We start from the raw sequence: 20,572 nt of genomic DNA, 5'->3' as shown, positions 1-20,572 counted from the left end.
AGAAGAGCTTAAAGAGAGCTTTGCTGTCCATTGGCAGCAGATGTGCATACAACAGCCAGGTGGACCACAAAGGAGCAAAGTTCTCTTCTGCCTGCTCTGCGTTCAGAAGGGTAAGGAGATCTCTGTATGGAGGGGCCGCTCGTGGACCATGGTTCTTGAAGGAGTTGCTCTGAGTCCTTCACTCTTTCTTTCCCTGGCTCCCACTATTTTAGTAGCGTTTCTGATTTCTGTACTGCTCTCTCCCTCTTCTGAGAACATCCCGGTATTTTGTTTTAGGAGTAAAGCCACAGAGTAATGTACCTTACCTTGATGCTTCTTCTAAATGACATCACACACTCAGGGACGTTTGTTGTGTGCGTGTCTTTGCTGCAAAATGTTTGAAACCTAATGCAGTCACGCTATTAAAATACACTCACGTTCTGCTTTGGGTGGAAGTCAGCATCTCTAAAGTTTTTACATCTGTTAGACTCCTGCCTGGCTGTGGAGCCAAAGGAAACAAAGCCCTCATAACGACGGGGCTTGGCAGAGCCCCAAGCTGCCTGCTGTTACGTACCCACACCAACCCAAAGATGTCTCGAAGTGGAAAAATGGATTCACCTGCTTCTAGCTCATCATACATTATTTTCTCTGGGAGAAAGCTAAAGGTCAGTTTAGGCACCAGTTTTAGGTTAATACTTCCTTGAAGGAAGAATTGCATCAGGGAAGAGTGGGGTTTGGCTCATTGACAGGACACTAAAATCTGTAATAACTCGAGACTGGAAGGTAATTGAGGTAGAGCAGTGATGACATTTGAGGCATACAGATTGATTAGATCAGACTGTTCCCGCTTGCTCAGATGCCTCCCCTCCCTTCCTAACCCTCTTGATTTTTTTTCTGTGCATTACTGCAAACGCACCACACAAATCATCCTTTCAAACTTGCTGCTACCTTGATTAAAAAAAGAAAAAAAGGCGCTTTACAATTTCCAGTGCTGTGACTGCCGCGCATACGCCAGAAGTTTGTTCCTACTGTGTCAGCTCGTACAACAGCTCGGCCTTATCTACACAGCACAGAGATTTGAACAGGTTTAAGAGAGCTTTCAGAAATTTAAATTCTGTTTACCAGCCAGTCACCTCCTGTGCTTCTCTGCACACAGCGAGCACTGTGCTGCAAACAAACACAGCCCCTCCTCCTCATGCACACACTGCTCCAAAAGGAGGGGTGCAAATTAAGGACAAGTCCTGACCCAAGGAGGCTTGCTGGAAACGCTGTGCCAGTGGGCACTGGACAGAACAGGAATAGAAAAGGGTTTTCAGTCTCTGTAATTTCCCACAGTGAAAAGGGAAGTGAGGTTGTAAGAAAAATTGAATCGCCGTCACCTGATGAGCCGTGGCCTCACAGCACTTGCAAAGGGAGTCAGAGGTGTCAACGCACACAGTGAAGTTTGGAAAGGTTTAGGGGAAGATTCCAAAGACATGAAATTGTGGCCTCGCGATGACAGCAGCAGCAGCACCCCACGTCTTTATCAACAGGGATTCCTCCAGCACATGTCCACCATGGCCAACACTTCCCAGGATAACATGCACAGCTCTGAGCTTGCCAGATAACCCTACACGAAGTACCATAAAAGCTATTTACGTTATCCAGACACTCACACGAGCGATTCTATATATACAAGTAGACTTTACAGGCTATATATATATATGTATAAAAGTAGATTTTACAGGCTATATATATATGCATGCTATATAAATTTAATATATGTGACTGACACAAGATTTATTCGTCGCAAAAGTTAAACTTGGGAGAAAAATCAGTCAGGCGTCCAGGGGAGTGTTGGACATCTCCAGAGAAGGAGATCCACCACCTCTCTGTGCAGCTGTGCCACTGCTCTGTCACTGCACTGGGAAGGAGTTCTTACACACATTTGTGCAGAACTTCCTATGCTTCAGTTTGTGGCCATTTCCCCTCATCCTATCGCCACTGCAGAGAAGAATCTGGCCTCATCTTTTTACAAGGCTGAACAGCCCCAGGTCTCTCAGCCTTTCCTCATAAGGGATGTGTTCTTCCACACCCTTTATTATCTTTGTAGGAAAAAGCAGCAGAGAATGATTTCAGTACTTAGGTAATCTAAAACCGCATGGAATCCGTTAGCAAAATGTGACATTTTGATCTTTGCACTCCACGCGAGTTCACTGAAAAAAAAATTAATTAAATCTACAATTTCTTTTTAAAGATCACCCCTCCAGTACAAAGGGTGCACTGTGCTCTTATGGCTCCCACAGAGCTGCATGTGGGACCGATAACTTCTAAGACAACATGAAGCACAAAAAATTGGGAGTATTTGCATCTGCAGTTATCTCCCTACAATAATTGCACCCGGATTCCCAGGACAAAATGTTCCTCTCTATCTCCCCCTGTGCCCCGCATGCAAAGCCTTGCCACTGCTCACACAGCTTCACGCAGCATCTTCAGAGGGATATATGTCTTTTAAAAGCAGATGATGAAGAAAAAGTCCAAGACAAAGCAGCAGCACTGAGGCAATGGCAGTATTTAGCATGGACTGATGCATCCAAAATTCTGACCTCATCCTTTGTGCTCTCAGACCGAGAGCTGTCACAATGTCTGGGAGGGACAGGGATCCATTCTCTTTCAGCAAGCTGCATCTGCTTCTCATTTCACACACACACACACACACACACACACACACACACACACACACACACACACACACACACAGTTGGAGTGTCTTTATAACCCAGACTTATCACTTCCAAGCTGCAGTTTCCAAAATTAGCCTCTAAACTTGCAAAGCTGATTCATGTAAGCAACAGCAGTGGTAGGAGTCTGCCAATGGGAATTATTTGTGTGCTTACAGCCAAAACCCAGCTTTGATTCATACTTGCTCACTGTTTGATATTTTTGCAACTATTTTGCTTAACGAGGTGGGGAATGGAGTCTGTTTGCGCTGGGCACTGCATATCAGTTGATGGGAAAGGTTTCCTGAGCCCAACCCTGGGATACATCTGGAGCAGGGTCAGAGGCAATGCCAAATCCCAGTTTTCTCCTTTGGGCCCAGAGAGTGGAGGATGGAAATTGTTGCAGCTCTGAAAAGCACTGGAAATTATAAGGAAGGTGGGAGCCACCTGCTCTGACACCACCGGAAGGGCAGTGCTGGCTGCTGCCCCTCCCCCCCGGACACGTTTCTTCTCATTTTTCAGCTCCTGAGCTTGGCCCAAGCCACTGCTTCACACTTCAGCCCTGATTCTGTTGCAGCATGAGCACATCGTACCAAGAAGGGGCTGAATTTCTGGAGGTTTTTTTCCTTTCTTTCAACACCTTCTGGAACGAGGACACTGCTAGGTGGAGTGAGCCAGATTAAAGTGTTAGATAGCAGTAGCACAGCAAGCAGCAAATGTCTGCAACAGCTACTATCCATTACAAAGTGTGTGCATGCTTCAGCCTCAAATACTACTGAAAATAAATAGTGAATCAATTAATGTTTTGTACCTGGATGCAAGACATCCCTGGGCAGCACAAGACTGAAGCAACGGGCCTCAGTTCTGTGCCAAACATGGGTTCAAGGCATGCAGGGAGTACCTCCACAGCCAAAAGCAATAAATCCCCTCAGATATCACAGAACACTCTGCATGCTTCTTAAGCCAAGTTTCTGTCTGCAAACATGAAGATGCTGCTGTCAGTGTAGACTGCTGTAACCCACATCCATGAAGACAAACTTGATTTCTACACAGAGCAAGCAATTTAGTGAAGGTGCAAAGCAGAAAGAAAACCTCATGGCTCATTTTGGCTTCTGGCATTGACACAGGTCACAGCTCATCTGTCCTCCAAGCCATAACTAGCACAGGAATCGCTCCTGCAAGTTATGATGCATCTTGTGATATGTATGAGCTGGGACCGGCTGCTTACGAGCACATACAACCACAGAGCTGGGGCTGCTCATTCCCAACTTTGTTATAGCTTTTTTTGTTTGATTTGTTTGTTTGATTTGTTTGTTTGTTTGTTTTTGTTTCCTTTTGCAAAATAGTTCCTATGGCACCAGAGTAAACAATAATTTCTGTTCTTTGCCTCTTCCTCGACCTCTTATTCATTTACCCTCAGCAGTCATGGCTGCACAAACACTGCCTTCCAGCAGCTCTCGTAGCAGATTACTTGTGCTCAGCTTGCAGCTGTGGGACAAGGTGGCACACAGAAGACACACACAGCATGGAGCTGTGCACACCATCACTTCCCTGCTCTGCCGTTGGAACAGGCTTGTTTGCATGGGCGATGCACAAATCAGCCTTAAGCCTGAAAGGGGACCTGTGCTGTATGTGCCCTTGGTACACTCTGACATCAGGTTAGAAGCTCTGCATGGATCATAGGGTTGGAAGAAGCCTGAGTCAGATCAGACCCAAATCAAAACATTACTTTGAAGAAAGATCCCTGTGGGTATCACCTCTCGTTTGTGATATCCCAAGCTGAGGTACTGCATCAGATAATACCATTACAGGTCTACACACCGCTGGCACTTTTCCTTCATAATCTGCCAATATCAGAGACAGCCTATGAGACTGGTGGCATCACTGGACTATGTCCTAACATTGTTCGAACCTTCCATCACACAGCTGGAAGAACGCAAAGTAACTTTCCTGAGACACTAAGACCACGGTGGAGCTGAGAGATGCCCTAGGCCTTTCCTACCACCCTACACGTGAGAACACCAAGAGCATTATGGTTAGTATCTTCTGGCTGTAACCACCTCCAGAAGTTCTGAGTATTTCATTCATTCCCCAATGCAAGCCAGACTTTCTCTCACAAATGTTTTACAGGGAACCATTTATATTTGCAATAAAAAAGCTATTCCACTACATCGCTGAAAAATCCATCTGGTTGCAGCGTATCTTACCACTTACAAGGTATTATATTAATAATAGAGTGCTAAATATTATATTGCTTCTGGCATAAGGAGTACATTACAGGTGTTTATAAACACATTACTAAATGTTATGGACTTTTAAGTAACCCCACTGACCTGTCCCATAAACACTCTGTAGCTATTGATTCACCACACATTAATGCTTAATGGATCAACTTTTACAAGCCAGTTACAAACATTCTCTGCAAGAAATATGACATTCTGCCAAACACACACGCAGATGACTCACAAAACAAAAACTAAACAAAACACAAGAAAAACCATATGCCAATTTTGTAAAATCAAAGCTGCATGTCAGTGTACGAAAGTAAAATTGATTATAGGACAGGTTTTTTTTTCCCTTAAAATTATTATTTATTTATTATATTTTCATCATTTTCAAATGTTGAATTAGACCGAAGAGGGAGGACCTGAAATGGCCAACCCAGGTGGCTTAGATGATGAACTTCCAGGAATAAGTGTAAACAATTAAATCTCTTCTTTCTCTGTGCCTTTATACAGCCTAATTTCCTTGTCAGTGGAAGGATACATCTCCTCTAACAGCAGACATCTCAGAGTGCTCCATGTTGGTACTGGTCATCAAGCTGACTTGGTCAGTGAAGAAAACAGGCACATCCAGAGGACAACCACCTGTCTGTTCTATCCAAGCCAGATACACCTTCTGAAGAGGCCTTCTCCTCACCATCCAAGTGATTGCCTCCATCCCCACTCCAGGCTTGGATGTCGTGGGGATAGCCATGCCTTAGTAAGAACAATCCCATTTTTGACATCTGCTTTTAAACAGTACCTGCATATCATCATGGTGTGTGGTGTTCAAAGATTTAACTGTAGCAAATGAGAGCAGCTGTACTCGAATGCAGTGATGGAGGCAGGTGAAATCACTGTGGGTTCACTCCTTGCACGCACCAGGTGCAACACTGTGGTGAGGAGATGGCTTTGGCATCAACTTTTGCCCCCTGTCTGACTGCCCAGAACAACAGTAAATGAGAAGATATTTAAGAATTAAATTAAGAAATAAAAGAGCAGACGCTGTGTTTGAACCAAACTGGTTCTTACACTTGGGTTGTATGAGTGCAGCAAGACACGACTCTCCTGGTGCTGAGCTGTGAATCTCGATGCACTTGTGCCTGTATTGAGAGAATAAAGTGGTCTTTGGAGGAGAGGATCCCTGTCTACTTCTTCGCCTACAGCCTCCTGCTTTCACAGACTGACTTGGATGGCAAGCACTGCCACGCGGCTGCGAATGAATGAGCGTGGCAGCCTGCTGGTAGATGTGTGAAAATATTTGCTACTGCCATCTCAGCCTACGCTCCAGTTTGGCACGCAACACCTGCACAAAAAATGCCCTCACGTGCCTGCCTGTAGAAAGCACCAGAAAGATGTGTTGAACGTTAGCAATGTCAACATTAGCAATGCAGCACTCGAACACCAAGGAGACAAGATGGTAATATCTGTTAGATGGAAAACACTGCAAGAATATGTTCAGTTCTAACTTGAGTTTCCAGGACTATAATTTCTAACAGCACTCAGCACACGTACACTGCCTTTCTGAGAGGGCTGTCTCAAAAGCTGCAGCTAGATTGAAATGTTGGGTGCATTCCCTTTGCTGCTGTCGAGCTACTTCTGAATCGTGCTCGTGAAATAAAGCCAGCTGCCCATCAATGTGACAAGAAGCTATCCTGTGCTTTTCCCGTGCCACCACCTCGCTGTTTCTAACAGTCCTGCCTGCAGTATATTGTCCCCTGTACGTGCAAAGAAAAGGCACAAGCACAAGAGTCTCTTAGTAAAACATTAATCTCAGATCACAGATTTATTTTATGGATTTGCAACACAGCCCATATTACAAACATTGTCTGGGAACATTTACAAGAATAAATAAGATGGACTCGCAGTTGTAAAAAAAAGATTACACTTCACTGTAATGTACAGTCAAAAAATATATCTGATATTCATTGACTTGACATTATTTACCTTCCTTCTTTTAAGCTAGAAAGAAAAGACACTGAATGCACAGTGTTGAGATTTTTGTATTTATATTTTTTTCCTTTTTTTTTTTTTTAATTTTTTTCATACGTGCTTTATCTATCAAACATCCAAACTGTACAAGTGAGTTTCACCAGTAATCCATAAAGGCCAAAGGAGGGGGGGATGGGGGCAGAATTGCAACAGCAGAGACGTGCTGACGCGGTGTGAGTCGGGGTGCTGGCAGGTCCTGCTCGCCCCGATCCGGCCGCAGCATCGCTGACTGCAGCAGTAACAGCTCTGGCAGCAGGTGATGCTGGGGCATTTCAATTTCAGCAGGATTGGCACAGGGAAGGAGGTGAAGGAGACGGAATCAGCATGGGAGTGAATGCTGTCAATGCGCTCAGTCAGGGCGGGTTAAATGTGGCAAGGACACAGCTTCTGCAGTGATGCGCAGCACGAGCGCTGGAGACTTCGGGAAGGGCTACAGAGGGGAATGCCAGTTCTGCTCCATGCACGTGGAAGTTCTGCGTGTGAGGCGTTCGAGCTGGTTCAGCAATGCCAACAACCATCAGATGCCCCGGGGAGGCTTTCCAAACAGCTAAATTCATGGAAGTGCCAGCCCTGCTCCCAGACCCAGCCCTGCAAACGCATTCCTTCATAACTGCACACGAGATAAGACCTCCCAGAGCTGCCCAGCGAAAGATGACGTGCTCACAGAAGGAAGTCCACCTCCGCAGAGCCACCTCCTAAACCACCTCACCACATCCCCCAAGCAGCCGTGTTCCCAAGCATCAGATCTCCCTTAAAAAACCTTCACTGAAACACAATCACTTGCAACAAGTGCTTCCTTCCTTCGCAGTGACCCCTGTTCTGTTGGAAATCTGTGCAGAACAGACCAGGGCTGGTCCCAAAGGTTACACCTATGGCACACATCGCATTGCAACAAAAAGCAAACCTCGCTGTCGACAGACAGAGTGAACTGGCTCATGGCCATGCAGCTTACAATCAGCTCATGCTGAACTGATTTGCAAGAAAAACATTTTTTCCCATTTTTTTCTTCCCCCCCCCCCCCCCCAAATAAATACTATGGGAACACCAGCATCTATCATTCAGTCTGCTGCATAATTTTGTTTCTTAAGGCGTAGGTTGAAACCAGAGAATAAGGGTGAAAAATCTGCTAGATGCACTGGGATGGATGGGAAGATTCAGCTCTCGTTTTCACAGATGGAAGAAGCTGACAGGTTTTCACCATTGTGAAACTCTGAAACGAAACCGCAGATATTCTGAGTGCAGTGCAGCGTTTATAAGGGAGGCTCTTAAAATCTTTTAACCCAGAAAATAAAGATTACAGACTCGAGGCCACTGGAAGTCAGTGTCTTTCCATCAAACTCAGAACCACCAGGATTTGCACTCGGTGCATGAAAACGCGTGAATGTACTCAACTGCTGCACTCAGCTGTACATTCTTCAGGTATGTATATGAGGAGAAAGATGACTGATACTTGCCCAAGTCAATAAGCAGATACTATGTGATATATTTTCCCAGCATCCCTCACCAAAACTGCAGAAAGTGGGCTTTGCTTCTATGCTGTTGGATGGCCCTCAATGGAGGGAGAGCTACAAGGAACTGGGGAACAGGGGAAGGAAGGGCACTTGCATTTAAATTGTATATCATGTATGTATGGCTATAGTAGACTGCAATCCAAAGAAGTATGAACGTAGAAGGGTTAACAGAGTCCTCACTTCTCTCTTCTGTATATCGAACCTTAATGAGCTGGCTCCCTCAGCTTCTGCTCCTGGAAAGGTCTGTGCAGGGAAGATGCAGTGTTGTGCTCTACTGTTTCCTGGTCTTGAAGGAGGTTTGCACTCACAGGCAGCAGTCATGCTGAAGCACTTTTGCCACAAGGTCCTGTCTGTGTTTCTAACAAACTGGAGCAGACTTTGTACACTTATGGAGGAACCTCAGATTAGAATACAGCAGAATCAAACCAAGTTCTTGAGATGCCCTTTGCAATGACCAAAAGTGAACTGTGTTACCAATGTAATATTGTTTACATTTATTATAGGACAATGATGTTTTCCAAGGACAACATTTGCATTGAATTGCACATGAAAGAATACACGAGGACTGTGCAGTGCTCCGTGCTGACTTGGAAAGAATTCTGCCAGTGTGACAGACAGAGGCACCTCAGGTTTGAAGGTTCTTCTCAAGGAAAACTTTTTTCTTTGTTCCTCGGGAATGATTCCCCATTACACCACCTGCTCCCCCCCTAGAGAATCCCACAGTGTGGAACATGGCACTACGTGTTTTTTTTAATGCTCCTGCCACAAACTCAGAAGAGTAGGAAAGACATAAGAATATCCCTGCAAGAATGAGAGACAGAACAAAGCGGAAGTTTCTCATCTGTTTCAGGACACCATTTAATCTTCCTTCTCTTCTACTGTTTGCTTTTCTGCCAGAGGAGATTCCTTGTCCTTTCCCTCTCTTCCAGACAGCAGAACACTGATGGGAGCCCCACTCCTTCCTCAGACCGAGGGACACCAAGAGCAGTGACACACAGTGCCTGGTCTGAGATTCCCAGGGGAAACCCCACCAACTACTCCTAACTGACCCATGCAAAGTACACGGAAAAACAACTCTACCATCTGCAAGCCTGAATGTCCTGCTATGGGGTCTTGCATTGCCTCTGGATGTTTTCACAGGGAGTTTACAGATCCAGAATAAAAGGTAGGAAGCCACTGACACACAAACATGTGCTTTTCTAGGCAAAAGCTAATGCTTGGGATTCCCTCTGCCCTACAGAGTACATGGACAAGACCAGTCAGGGCTCACAGACATGGCCCATGATACCTGTCTACTTTCTGGGTGCTCATTGCTGGTTCCCTGTTGTCTGCGGATCAACATGGATAACTCTAGCTCACTTAAATGCTGAAATGCAAATAAACTAAGGGGGATCAACCAGTGTATTAATAAAACTAGTTGGAGCTAACTAAGCTCGGCAGCATCCCATGCAACTTTGCTAAATAACTTCAATCACAAACTGAAATGTCTCTGACCAACCACAGCCCAGAGTCTTCCCTGACCAGAGAGCACCAGATGCTTCTATCTGCAGACATGAATAAAGCCACCAATTCCCATCTGCTTGTTTGCCATCAGTGCTCCCTTCCTTCATTGTACTCCCAAAGCTGGTCTGTTTCCTTTAGGTTAATAAACAAGTACCTCAAGTCCATCTACAGGAGGTCAAATGCCATTTTCTTTACAGGCCAATCTTTGGGGGGGGGTGGGAATAACAAAAGATGGCAGCAAAGGATGCAGTTTTCTCAGAGTTAATGAACAAACTAAGAAAGATTGTCAAGACCCACTGTACCTTCTAGGGATTTTGGTCTCTCTATCTCTTTTCTGCAGACAGCTCAGGCTCCTCCTCTAGCAGCCAATCGAGATAGCTCTGGAACTCTTTGCTTCAGTTACATCTCATAATAATTTAAGATGTTATTTGCCCTGTGTATGACATAGTCCCTGTACCCTTACCCCTCTTTACTTATTTCTAGTTCCCTGAATTTCAGATTATACTTCAGACCAATACTACGCTACCAATAAACAATTCTCACCCAGTCCTGGAGGATGTCAGAATGGGTATAAATGTTTTCATTATGACTATTCAAATACTGTCAATATCATATTTACACAGCCTAAAACTCAGTCACGAGGATCTCCCCTTTTCTACCTTACATTACTGCTCCCCAACCACAGCAGGCAATGCTTAAGTTGGAAAGCTTGCCACAGATTGTCAGTCTTTTCAAGAGTGAGGCAACCTCCTTAGTTATCTCAGAATTTCTCCTTCTCAGTGAAAACTGAGACCCAACATCCACAATCTTGCTTCATACACCTTACGCACGTTGCGACAGGCTCTTCTCTATAGTTTAAACAACCTCGAGGTAAGAAGGTTATTTACAGCAAGCTTCTTTTCTCTTTCCCTTTATCATTACTTCATATTCAATATATAAGCATCGTGCAGTAAAGAGCAGCACAAAGCACCAATACAGACCAGAGCTGGGCTCCCTAAAAGCAGTGTGGTGACTGAACAGTCCGGGCCACGAGCAGCATCACCTGTAGTGCTTGCTGAGTGTCCTTCCACGCCAGCTATATGCTGAACATCACCACACAGCTGAAACACAGACCTGAGCTGGCACAGTGTCACTTGTGGCTAACACTTGGGCTGTGTGAACCAACACGGATTTGTTCCTTGCAAATACAAGGTAAAATGTAGCTTAAAGACCTTTCATTGAAATTTATGCTATCACTTTGCATTTGCAGAGGGCTAAAAGCATGTGGTGCATTACTGCGGGCTGATACTTGCACCTGAACCTGTACTGGCGCTTCTCATACCATGAAGATACGTTTAAACCTACCTCAAGACCTTAAGCAACTTCACTGCCAGAGCTCTTCTACTCAGCTCAACCAACATCTGCTTCTCTCCATGTATATACATCCCCCTATAGGCTGACTGCTGGCTTTGTAGTCCACTTTCCTTCACTCTCCTGCTCAGCCTGAAACTACCTTCTGCCCTTCATTTCTTGGTTCTACTGCCACTCCTTCTACCTCTCTATTCCTTTTCCCCTGGCTATTAACTTCAGCACCTGAACTAGTCTTTCAGTAACTCCTGAAAGGGACCTATGGGTATGCTAGTTTCCATGTAAAATTAACAGAATGCTACATACTAATTAATATTTCCATAGCATCCATAGGGAGTCATTCCCTCTGGCTTTCCGGAGTTAGTGAAGTCGTGAACATTTTGCTGGTAGCTTCTTCTTTCCTTGGTAATTGCAATTTCCCATCCTGGAATCAGGATTCCACCTTTCACTTCTCTGCAAATGGCCCCCAAGCAAGCCAGCTGTAATTCAAACAGTGATATTATCCCTTCCTTCTCATTTTTATCTCATAAGTTACCTTTGCCTCTTATTCTACTTCAGAATTGTTTGTGCAGCTTAGAAGCAACAGAAAGAAAACCCAGCTAATTTATTTTGTGGAACAGCAGACATTCACCTTCAGACCCAATGTGATCTAATGGTGACTTTGTGGTTTCCTGCAGGACGTCGGGGACCAACTTATTGCTCAGCAGAGGCACCCACGAGGGGGTTCTCACTGACACTGTGGCACAGCTGCCTGAGACCCTCAACGTATTCACTTCTAAGAAGCCAAGGATTCAAAGCTTCTTGGAAAGAAAATGAGCATTCTATGCAAACCTCTCATCTGCTCAGCAGGAAGGACTCTGTTCTCAGATAGCGAGCGTTGTTTCTTAGACTGCAGCAGGTCCTGACAGAGACTGTAACTTTCCTGTTAGGTACTGCTATATCTGAGTCAATGGCAGCTTCAGTCTGATTCAACTGTCACAACAAAGATATAATTACCAAGAAAAGAATGACCGTGAAGCAGAGGTGTCTTTTGAATTTATATATGGAATCGGTATTCTTTTCTTACAGCTCTGGCATTCTCTGTGCTAGGCACTGACACGACTGAGCTCCCAGCACAGCATCTGAGCGTTTACTGGAGGGTGGAACACAATGAAAGGGTAAAAAAGTGGAATTTCCTTAAGCTCCTCCCTTACTTGTCTAGCCTTAAGCAAGTCTATGTTTGAAGAAACCTACATCACCTAGAATCTAATTTGCACGCTGAACAATCTTGAATTCCCGCACTTTCAAGACCAATAAATGGCTAAATTGAAACACTGAGTATCGTAAATCCTTGTGCATTTAAAAACAAAATCTCAAAGATTATCCTGCAGACCTTAGTGATTAGCTACTTAAACAAACTCTTTCAGAAAAGCAATTTCTTAGCCTCTAAGAAGTCAGAACAAGATCTGGAACCATGGCAAAACACTTCTGATATCTGTTACAAAGGAGCAGAGCTGCACGGGCATTTCTGCAGAACAAAACAAAAGCTGTTCTGCTTTAAGATGGAAAGTTGCTGTGCTGGTCGAAGCCCTTTCTTAGCAGATGCCAGAACAGGATTCTGTGTATGTACATCACCTTTCCCACAGCTTGGATGGGTTACCATTTCAAATTTGGAAATCTGAATAAATCACTCAACTACGTCTGACTGTACAACAGTTTGGGAACAGCGAGGAAAACTTGATCAAACTGAATTTTAAGGTCTCCTTCAGATTCTAAGCTCCTGAGCAGGAACCTTCTTTGTTCTTCATTTGCACAGTGCCTAGCCTAGTTCAGCAGGGATCTGTCAGGACTAGGGGTCCTAAGTTCTACAGCAATACAAATAATAAATAAAAAAAATAATAATACATAGTATATGATCAATAATACCTACTGTATACCCTGTTTTTCAAAGTCACACTGCACCCCAGCAAATACTTGAAAAATATGGTAACGACGTTACCGAAGTTGCAAGACAAATGCAATCTGTTTGATGCAAATATTTAACTTCAGGGTTTAAGTGGCTGGGAAACTCGTTAATATTGCTTCGCCAGCACTGAAACAAACACGGATCAGAGAGATGTAACCAGTTCATGCACAGCCTTGGGAGAAACAGGGAGGAAATGTGTAGAAGCCAAGATGCAAATCCATCAACAAATAGCTCCTCATCTCCACTATCTTCATGCTAAAAGGAACCAGATGCAGAAAGATATCCAGTGATTTTTTGGTGTTGGCCTTTTCGTTTGGAAGATAAAACAAAAACAGATAAGATAGGCAGATTGTAATGAAACATTTCATAAATTCCCTATGGCTATCTCATTTTTTCCCAAATGACTGCTGCATGAAATTCAAAAATTAAAGACTGGCATTTGAGAACAAAATAATAACTTAAAAATGAGACATTTTGAAGAAAATTTCCTAAACGCTTCATTCTTTCCCCACTCTTGAGTAAGGACAGCAAAAATACAATCCTAAAGAGGAGAGAAGAAGTCAGAGGGGGATTAGAAAGTCCAGTCCTTCAGCCTGTCTCCCATTTTGCTTATTTTTACAGTAGGTTATTTAAGAAGCGGTAGATGCTCCAATAGAAAGCAGGCAGCAGCAAACACAGGCATCATCTCCTCCTTCCAGCTGGTCTGTGCAGTCTCAGTCTCTGTCTCCAGGAAGGAGAGGTTTTCTTTCCCACACTTGTCACTGCCTTCTAGTGTGGGAGAGGGGAGAAGCGTCTGCCGGGGGTCGGGGTCTGCCACGTCGGAGGCTCCCCTCCCTCTGCTGGGCTAAAAGGAGCTCAAGTATTCCAGTGCAACCTCATATACAAATTTATACTGTTCCTGAAAGAGACAACAGAGGTCAGTCACAGAAGGATACAGGTGAACTCTTTGAAGACTCATTCTACATGCTGCCAAAAACGCCTCCTCTCTCTTTCTTACGCCTTTTGACAGAACCAGGCAAACATTAAGTGCATTTCTGGGATACTGAGCAAGCATTAGTAAGAGTTGTCGCCATCAACAGAAGAGAAAAATGCTCAAAGAGACAGCAACCCAATGGGCTGTTCATTATTTGCTTCACGCCCTCTTCACACATGTTGCTTTTGAGGAAAGAACTCAGTATGATCAGTTGGGACGTTTGAATTCAGAACAGTTTAATCTCTCTCTTGCAGAGAGCAAGGTGTGGGGTGCACTCTTTTCTCTCCATGGTGTCAAGGTATGTCACAGCAACAAGCACCAGGCTGTATGCACACGCAGGAGGACAAATCCTGCCCGCTACCCAGAGCTAAGGTGAGAGCAGCTTGGGGTGTAACCCTCTGTGTGCAGGAGATGCTGCCTCCCTTGCTGCCAGGGTGGCTGCTCCATATCTATTCAAGCAGAGAAGCAGTGGGACTGGGGGACTCATCACACATACCAAAACAGGGCTGGCTTTAATCCTGCTGCATTTATGGTACGTTTGGTTTTGATTCGTGCTGGGCTAAGCCATAAAATCATGTGCCTATCGTGAAGCCCCCAGGCATATGCTGGGTGGAGGAAAGTGCAGGAAACAAGCTTACCAGTGACTCCACCATGTTGGACTTGTTATTCCGTAACGTTTTCACTATGTGGAACACGTCGATGATATTTTGCTGTTGAATCATTTCACACACACTGCAGATGGCACAGAAGGTGCCACTGCGTCCCCCACCATTCCTGGGTGCAGAAGAAAAGAGGCAACAGATGAAGCCAGGCAAGGGATGAAAGCACAGCTTACACATCAGCACATACACCAAGAGTGGGGTGTGTTCATCAGCCTACGTGAGGAAGCTCACGGGTTTGTGAAAGCACAGCTCTGCAGGGCAGCGTGAGAGCCGGCTGTGCCATGGCACAAGGGAAGGGCTACGGCCATCCCTGGAAGCAGTGGAGTGGGCACTGCCTGCTTCTCCTCGCTCCCCTGGGGCTCAGAGCAGAAAGCAGCAGAGCCTTTGGCTCCTCTTCACCACAATCAGTAAAATCTCTGGGTCAGGTTGCTATAATGCAGCACAACCTTCAACTTGAAGTGCGTTACAAACGTAATTTAACTTCATTTTCCCCAGCTGAAGCCTGGCAAACCACCAGATTTCCAGATCCACAATCAAGTCTTCTGGACGTGTTTCACGAGCTCGCAGACAATTCCCAGCCCTACTTACAGGCAGTGGACCACAGTGCGGCCGTCTCTCCCATCGTACTGCTCCTGCCACTTCTCCAGCCTCCTGACCACCTTCAGCAGAGAGCGTTTGGACGGAGGGGTGTCCCGGTACGCCGGCCAGCCGATGTACTGCAGGTGCTGAACTATGCGATAGCCATCCTGGGGCTGAAACAAAGAGCATGGAAATGCTAAACGAATGGGGCAGGAAGCCAGGATAGGGTGAAGCAGAGGGTACTGATCTCACACGCCTTCCCCTCTTAATTTGGGTCACTGCTAGTGTTCTCCACTGTGGATACAGCAGGGAACGACGACTTTTCCATATTTCGGATGGTAACAGTGATTTCAGCTATTACAAAGCCAGGCAGAAACTAGATGCTAAGGACCTCTTGTTTTGCTTCCAGTAGAGGAAAAAAAGGCTCACTGAATTGTAAGAATGGATCTGCTATGTCTTTCCTGGTACCTTGTGCTGGAGGTTTGTGGCACCATAAAAACTAATGGCAAAAACAGTCGTCAAAATAATCTCTGGGGATTATGGCAGAAAGGATCCTCATAAGGATTTTAGAAGTGGCTGTTGCTGCTGAATGCAGATGGGTGTGAGAAAAGTGAATTCACAGCACCCACCCTAAGAGCTGGGCATCTACGAGGCAGCTCCAGCATGCAGTGCTCCCAGGATGGCACTGCAAGGCTGTCCTCGGTTCAGCAGCAGACAGCTTGGGATGTGGGGTGGTGCACAGGTAACTGAGACAGCTGCCCATGCAGTTAAACCCCAAGGCTCACTCCATAATGACATAACAGAATTACTGCACTGGCTCTGACCACGCAATCAGGGACAGTATGAAAACGTAATTTTTGGAGCCTAATTCCACTTTTGATTGGGAAGAAAAAAGAAAAAGGAACAAAAAAAAAAAAGAGATATCATCAATCTGGGAAACAACTAATGAGAGAAAAATCCACTGCTGAAACTCTTGCTGCAGCCCTGAAGTTGTATTGCATGGGTCCAGAGTGCAGACAAACTTTGCTTCTATCATGTCAGCTATACAGGGGCTGAGGGATACAGACAAAAAGCTGCTTGCAGAAATGGCAGCTGCTTATTTATAGGAGAACAGTGGCAATTAGGAATCCCAGTTGAGCCAGTAAATATTGCATTTGTCTTCAGAGGCACTGCAGGGTAGCTGACGGATAGGGAGCAGTTGATACCACTCTAGCTTATTTCCTATGATGCTGATAGTTTTATAGTGTCTACTAAGTGATTAATTTTTTCTCAAGTATCCATAGAAAAATGCATTCCATTTGAATACAGATTTTCAGCTCATACCATCCACTTTCAACTTGCAGCCAAAAGGCTTTTACTAATATAGACTAATGCAATCAAATGTTAATTAAAGGAAGTAGCTACTAAATTTCTGCAGTGGAATTTTGTTACTAGGTGAGCGATTCAGCATCTCGAAACCACAGACTTGGTTCCACCTCTTTCCTGTGCCAAAATGTATCTGTGGGAATAAAGAAGCAATCTGGTATTCACCACTCTTACCCTGGCCATGTTGCAGATCCGGAATATCCGGTTGATGATGTCTTCATCAATGTCTGCTGAAACAAACTCTACTTGAATTGGGCCATAGCAACAGGACGTCTTCTCTGGCCAGTACTGCATGCAGAGCTAGTGAGAATACCAAAAGGAAACAGAAAGCACCTGAATTTAACAAGGGAATGCACCATCAGTCTTGCCTCACTTCAGATGGACAGCCAGCACAAAATCCAGCACCAATTCTCTTACAGAATGCAGTTGCTCAGAAAAGACCTCCTAACTTAGGACATGTCTCAGTATTACGAGTCTGAAGACCCATGGAGTTAGAAAAGCACATTAGAAGATTAGTGTCTGCAGGTAGTGTGATAGAAGTGTGATGTTAATGAGGAAATGGTACACACACCAACAGAATGAATTCAAGCAAAGAGGAATTTTTCTGCAAAACGAACTTTTTATGCTGATACTTCTGAATTCACAGCATACAAAACCCTACTATTCACAGAAATTACAATCTAAGTATTTCAAATCCATCTGGAAATAGATTGTGGCAAGAAAATATTTTGCATGAGATCTCATTAAGAGTTTCCGCTGAGATGGTATTTTTTTGTGTTTTTTTTCCCTCCTATTTTCAAGAGTAATTTTTGAGAAGTTCTGCAACCACCGGGTGCTCATTTGAACTTGATCTCGAGCTTTTCAAGTTCAATCATTATCAGTAATAATGTCAAGAGTGTGCACACCACTGCATTAATTCTGTATTTCTGTTTTCCCTTTGATCATATGGGGCTGAAATTGGGTGGGATATTCATAGGATTTTATGCATCTTTGCCCTTGTTACTTTCTCAAGATTACAAAGCATGCCAAGGCCACATAAGCAATCTGAAGGTCATCTTCTCTCTTCATCCAGACTTTCAAGCAGCCCCCAAGAGCTCCTCTCAAAGCACTTGCCCAGTAGGCAAGGTGACTGAGCTGAGCTTTAGGAACCAACCTCAAGGTGCATTGGAAAGAACAGGAAGATTATATTTTACCTTAACTTAAAAAATCACTTTTCATTAAGCAGGTCTGTGAATGGTCACTCAGACACGTTTGTACGGTGCTTAAAATGAACTGCTGTGTTCCCTGAAACATGGTGTGATTTGCACTTATCCCTGCTCACTTCTCTGTCTACTACATTTTCCTTTATTAACCACATGCTTATTTTTAACCACAGCTTTTATATAAGCAGTTTTTCTATTTGTGTCTTACTCCTGAAGATGAGTGAAACATCCCACTTAGGCACACAGACGTGGTATCTTCCACACAGAACCGTACACTGACAGTTGTGTTGTGCTTGAGGTATAGCACTTGGGTTAGGCAACGATGGGCAGCTAATGACAACACTGCTGTGCAATAACAGCACAAGATAACGCTGTTACGCAGTTATGCTTCCTCTTCAGACATCTCACTTTCACAACTGCTATCAAACTTTCACACCTTGCCTTGAGAGCTCCTAAGACACAAACTTTAAAGCTGTCCTTAACTTCCAGAGGCAGCTGGGTGAGTTTGGCACTGGCTGCAGACCCAAGGAAGGGGAGACCATGTTGGAATGACTGTCAAAGTGACTTAATGCATTGCCAAATCTCCTTTTCTGTGCCTGGAAACTCCCTGATAAAAACAATGACTTTCTAGGGGAAAAAACCACAGGTAAAGTCTTTTGCAGAAAGACAGCTGGCAAGAACAACAGGCTGAGGCTGATAGGTTTGTGCTTTCTAAGAATGAGGTGTGAAAAAGAAGGCCTGTTTTCCAGCAAATGCTGTGCTTTTCTTTAAAGTGAGTGTCTGCAGAAAAGAAGAAAACGCTCCAAGCTGTGGGCTCCAGGGCCTCACAGAGGGCTGTGACTCAGCTGTCACCAGGAGGGCCACTTCTCAGCACAGCCCTTACATGGACAGAACTGAAATCCCACAGCTTTCACCTGAAGGGAGCTCCCCTCAATGCGACAAGCCCAAGAGACCGACGATCCCGCTGCCTTCAATGGCAGTAAGGTTTCAAAGTCAGCGAGGAGACAAATGAAAAATTAATCCGCGAAGCACCAGCTACTTGAGGGCTCTTCTCTAGTTTAACAAGTGCTGTAACAGGTGAATTTGCAATGCCAAGCGTACTCTCCACACAGATTGCATGACTGCACCTTTTTGAAAGCTGTTATCTTCTGCCACCCATCAGCAAGGTGCCTGCAAACCGGTGCAGCAGCTCCTGCCCTGCTGCCTCGACTTCTGAAGAGAGCACCATGGTCAGCAGCCAAACAAGCAGGGTACACGTGGCACGTGAAAGAAAGAAATGAGAAATACACAGCACAACATGCTGCTCCAAAAGCAGAACGAGCTGCACATCTCACCACTACCGAATCTCATCGGAGGGCTTTGGGAAAAGATCCATGAGATGTTCTGGAAATAATGGGTGAGCAGGCAGGCATGAAGTACATATGTCTGGGAGGAAATGGGAATGGGTTTGGGAGGAAAACTTAGGCTCACAACAGCAGTGTATGTAGACAGTTAATTGCTGTTAATTGCAGGAAGAATTTATTGCCTTAGGAGTCCAACATGTAGACCTAAGCCTTGTTCTTTCATAGTACCCAAAAACATTGCCTATTACATTCCAGTTCCCATTCTTAATTTTGTTTTATGTATTGGTCACAAGCAAATGGCAGCAGAAACCCTCTGATAACCTCCTGGATCTGAGAATGAAGTTACGTGGCAGAGATGATGAAAAATCCCTTACCTGGGCAGCATCCATCTCATTCAGCATCACTACGGAGGAGCAGTTATAATCAAACACCAGCCTCCAGAAGTCTGCTACGGTGTTGGGCAAAGGGTGCTGGGTTACAATAAAGGCAGCAGGTTGCTTGTGGCTCTAACAAAAGAATAAGATTAGTTTAAAAAAAAAATAATCAATCAACTTTTATTCAAACGAATATTACACCCGGGAGGCTGTGGCTAGGCAATCTGAGCCATTTAACCAGATTATACAAATCACACATCCTTCTCCTTGTTATCACTGTGCAATGAATGAATGTCTCATAATGGGATTCTTTTGCACCCAATGAAGACATTTCTTTAATGAAATGTCACAAGAGCAGAGATTACCCAAATCAATTATTTATATTTTGAGACTCAGCAAATAATACTAATTCTACTATTACTACTACTACTATCAGTAATGTTAATAATGGGAAACAAAACAGCTAGAAGCAAAGGCTCTCCTTTCTGCTGCAGTGGACTCCAGAAACTAGAGGAGAGATTAGCCCCTCCACCATTGCTCCCCAGTGGCATAGTGCAACCCAGGTGGCACATTCAGATCACAGAAATCCTTTAACAGGACATGGGGGAGTGCTCAGAGTCCACACCTCTGGCATTCAACTTCTGCTGCTACTCTTTCAAGCCTTCTGCCCTCAATTTCCCTAAGCATGGAGGGGAGGAACTGTGGTCCCAACCTCTGTGGAGCAGTGGTAATGAGTGTTTGGGAGGCACTTTGAGATGAAAGGGCAGCAGCTCAGAACTTTATCTCTTTCCAACCACAGCAGGCAATGCTTAGATGAGCCTACAAACGCTCCGTGCT

The 20,572-nt window shown here is 44.6% G+C and overlaps 2 protein-coding genes across 4 annotated transcripts in view; one reads left to right on the top strand and one right to left on the bottom strand.

Annotated features, from left to right (window-relative positions):
* Window positions 1-20,572, top strand: part of SGK2 (serum/glucocorticoid regulated kinase 2) — a 358,288-nt gene that overhangs the window by 328,210 nt on the left and 9,506 nt on the right. The gene's annotated exons all lie outside the window — the stretch shown is intronic.
* Window positions 13,285-20,572, bottom strand: part of PTPRT (protein tyrosine phosphatase receptor type T) — a 409,415-nt gene continuing 402,127 nt past the window's right edge. For both annotated transcript variants that reach the window (XM_065754165.1, XM_065754164.1), the window contains exons 31-35: window positions 19,736-19,867; window positions 16,991-17,116; window positions 15,461-15,624; window positions 14,849-14,984; window positions 13,285-14,135 (exon numbers count right to left, since the gene is read on the bottom strand). In XM_065754165.1, coding sequence (XP_065610237.1) covers window positions 14,082-14,135; window positions 14,849-14,984; window positions 15,461-15,624; window positions 16,991-17,116; window positions 19,736-19,867 — 612 coding nt within the window. In that variant the 3' untranslated portion in view covers window positions 13,285-14,081. The remainder of the gene's footprint in view (window positions 14,136-14,848; window positions 14,985-15,460; window positions 15,625-16,990; window positions 17,117-19,735; window positions 19,868-20,572) is intronic.

The sequence above is a fragment of the Cyrtonyx montezumae genome, unplaced genomic scaffold (assembly GCF_038088225.1).
Source record: "Cyrtonyx montezumae isolate F1298 unplaced genomic scaffold, pur_monq_1.0 scaffold_9, whole genome shotgun sequence".
Taxonomy (NCBI): domain Eukaryota; kingdom Metazoa; phylum Chordata; class Aves; order Galliformes; family Odontophoridae; genus Cyrtonyx; species Cyrtonyx montezumae.
Note: the sequence above shows the minus strand (reverse complement) of the source record. Positions and strands in the feature narration are given on the sequence as shown.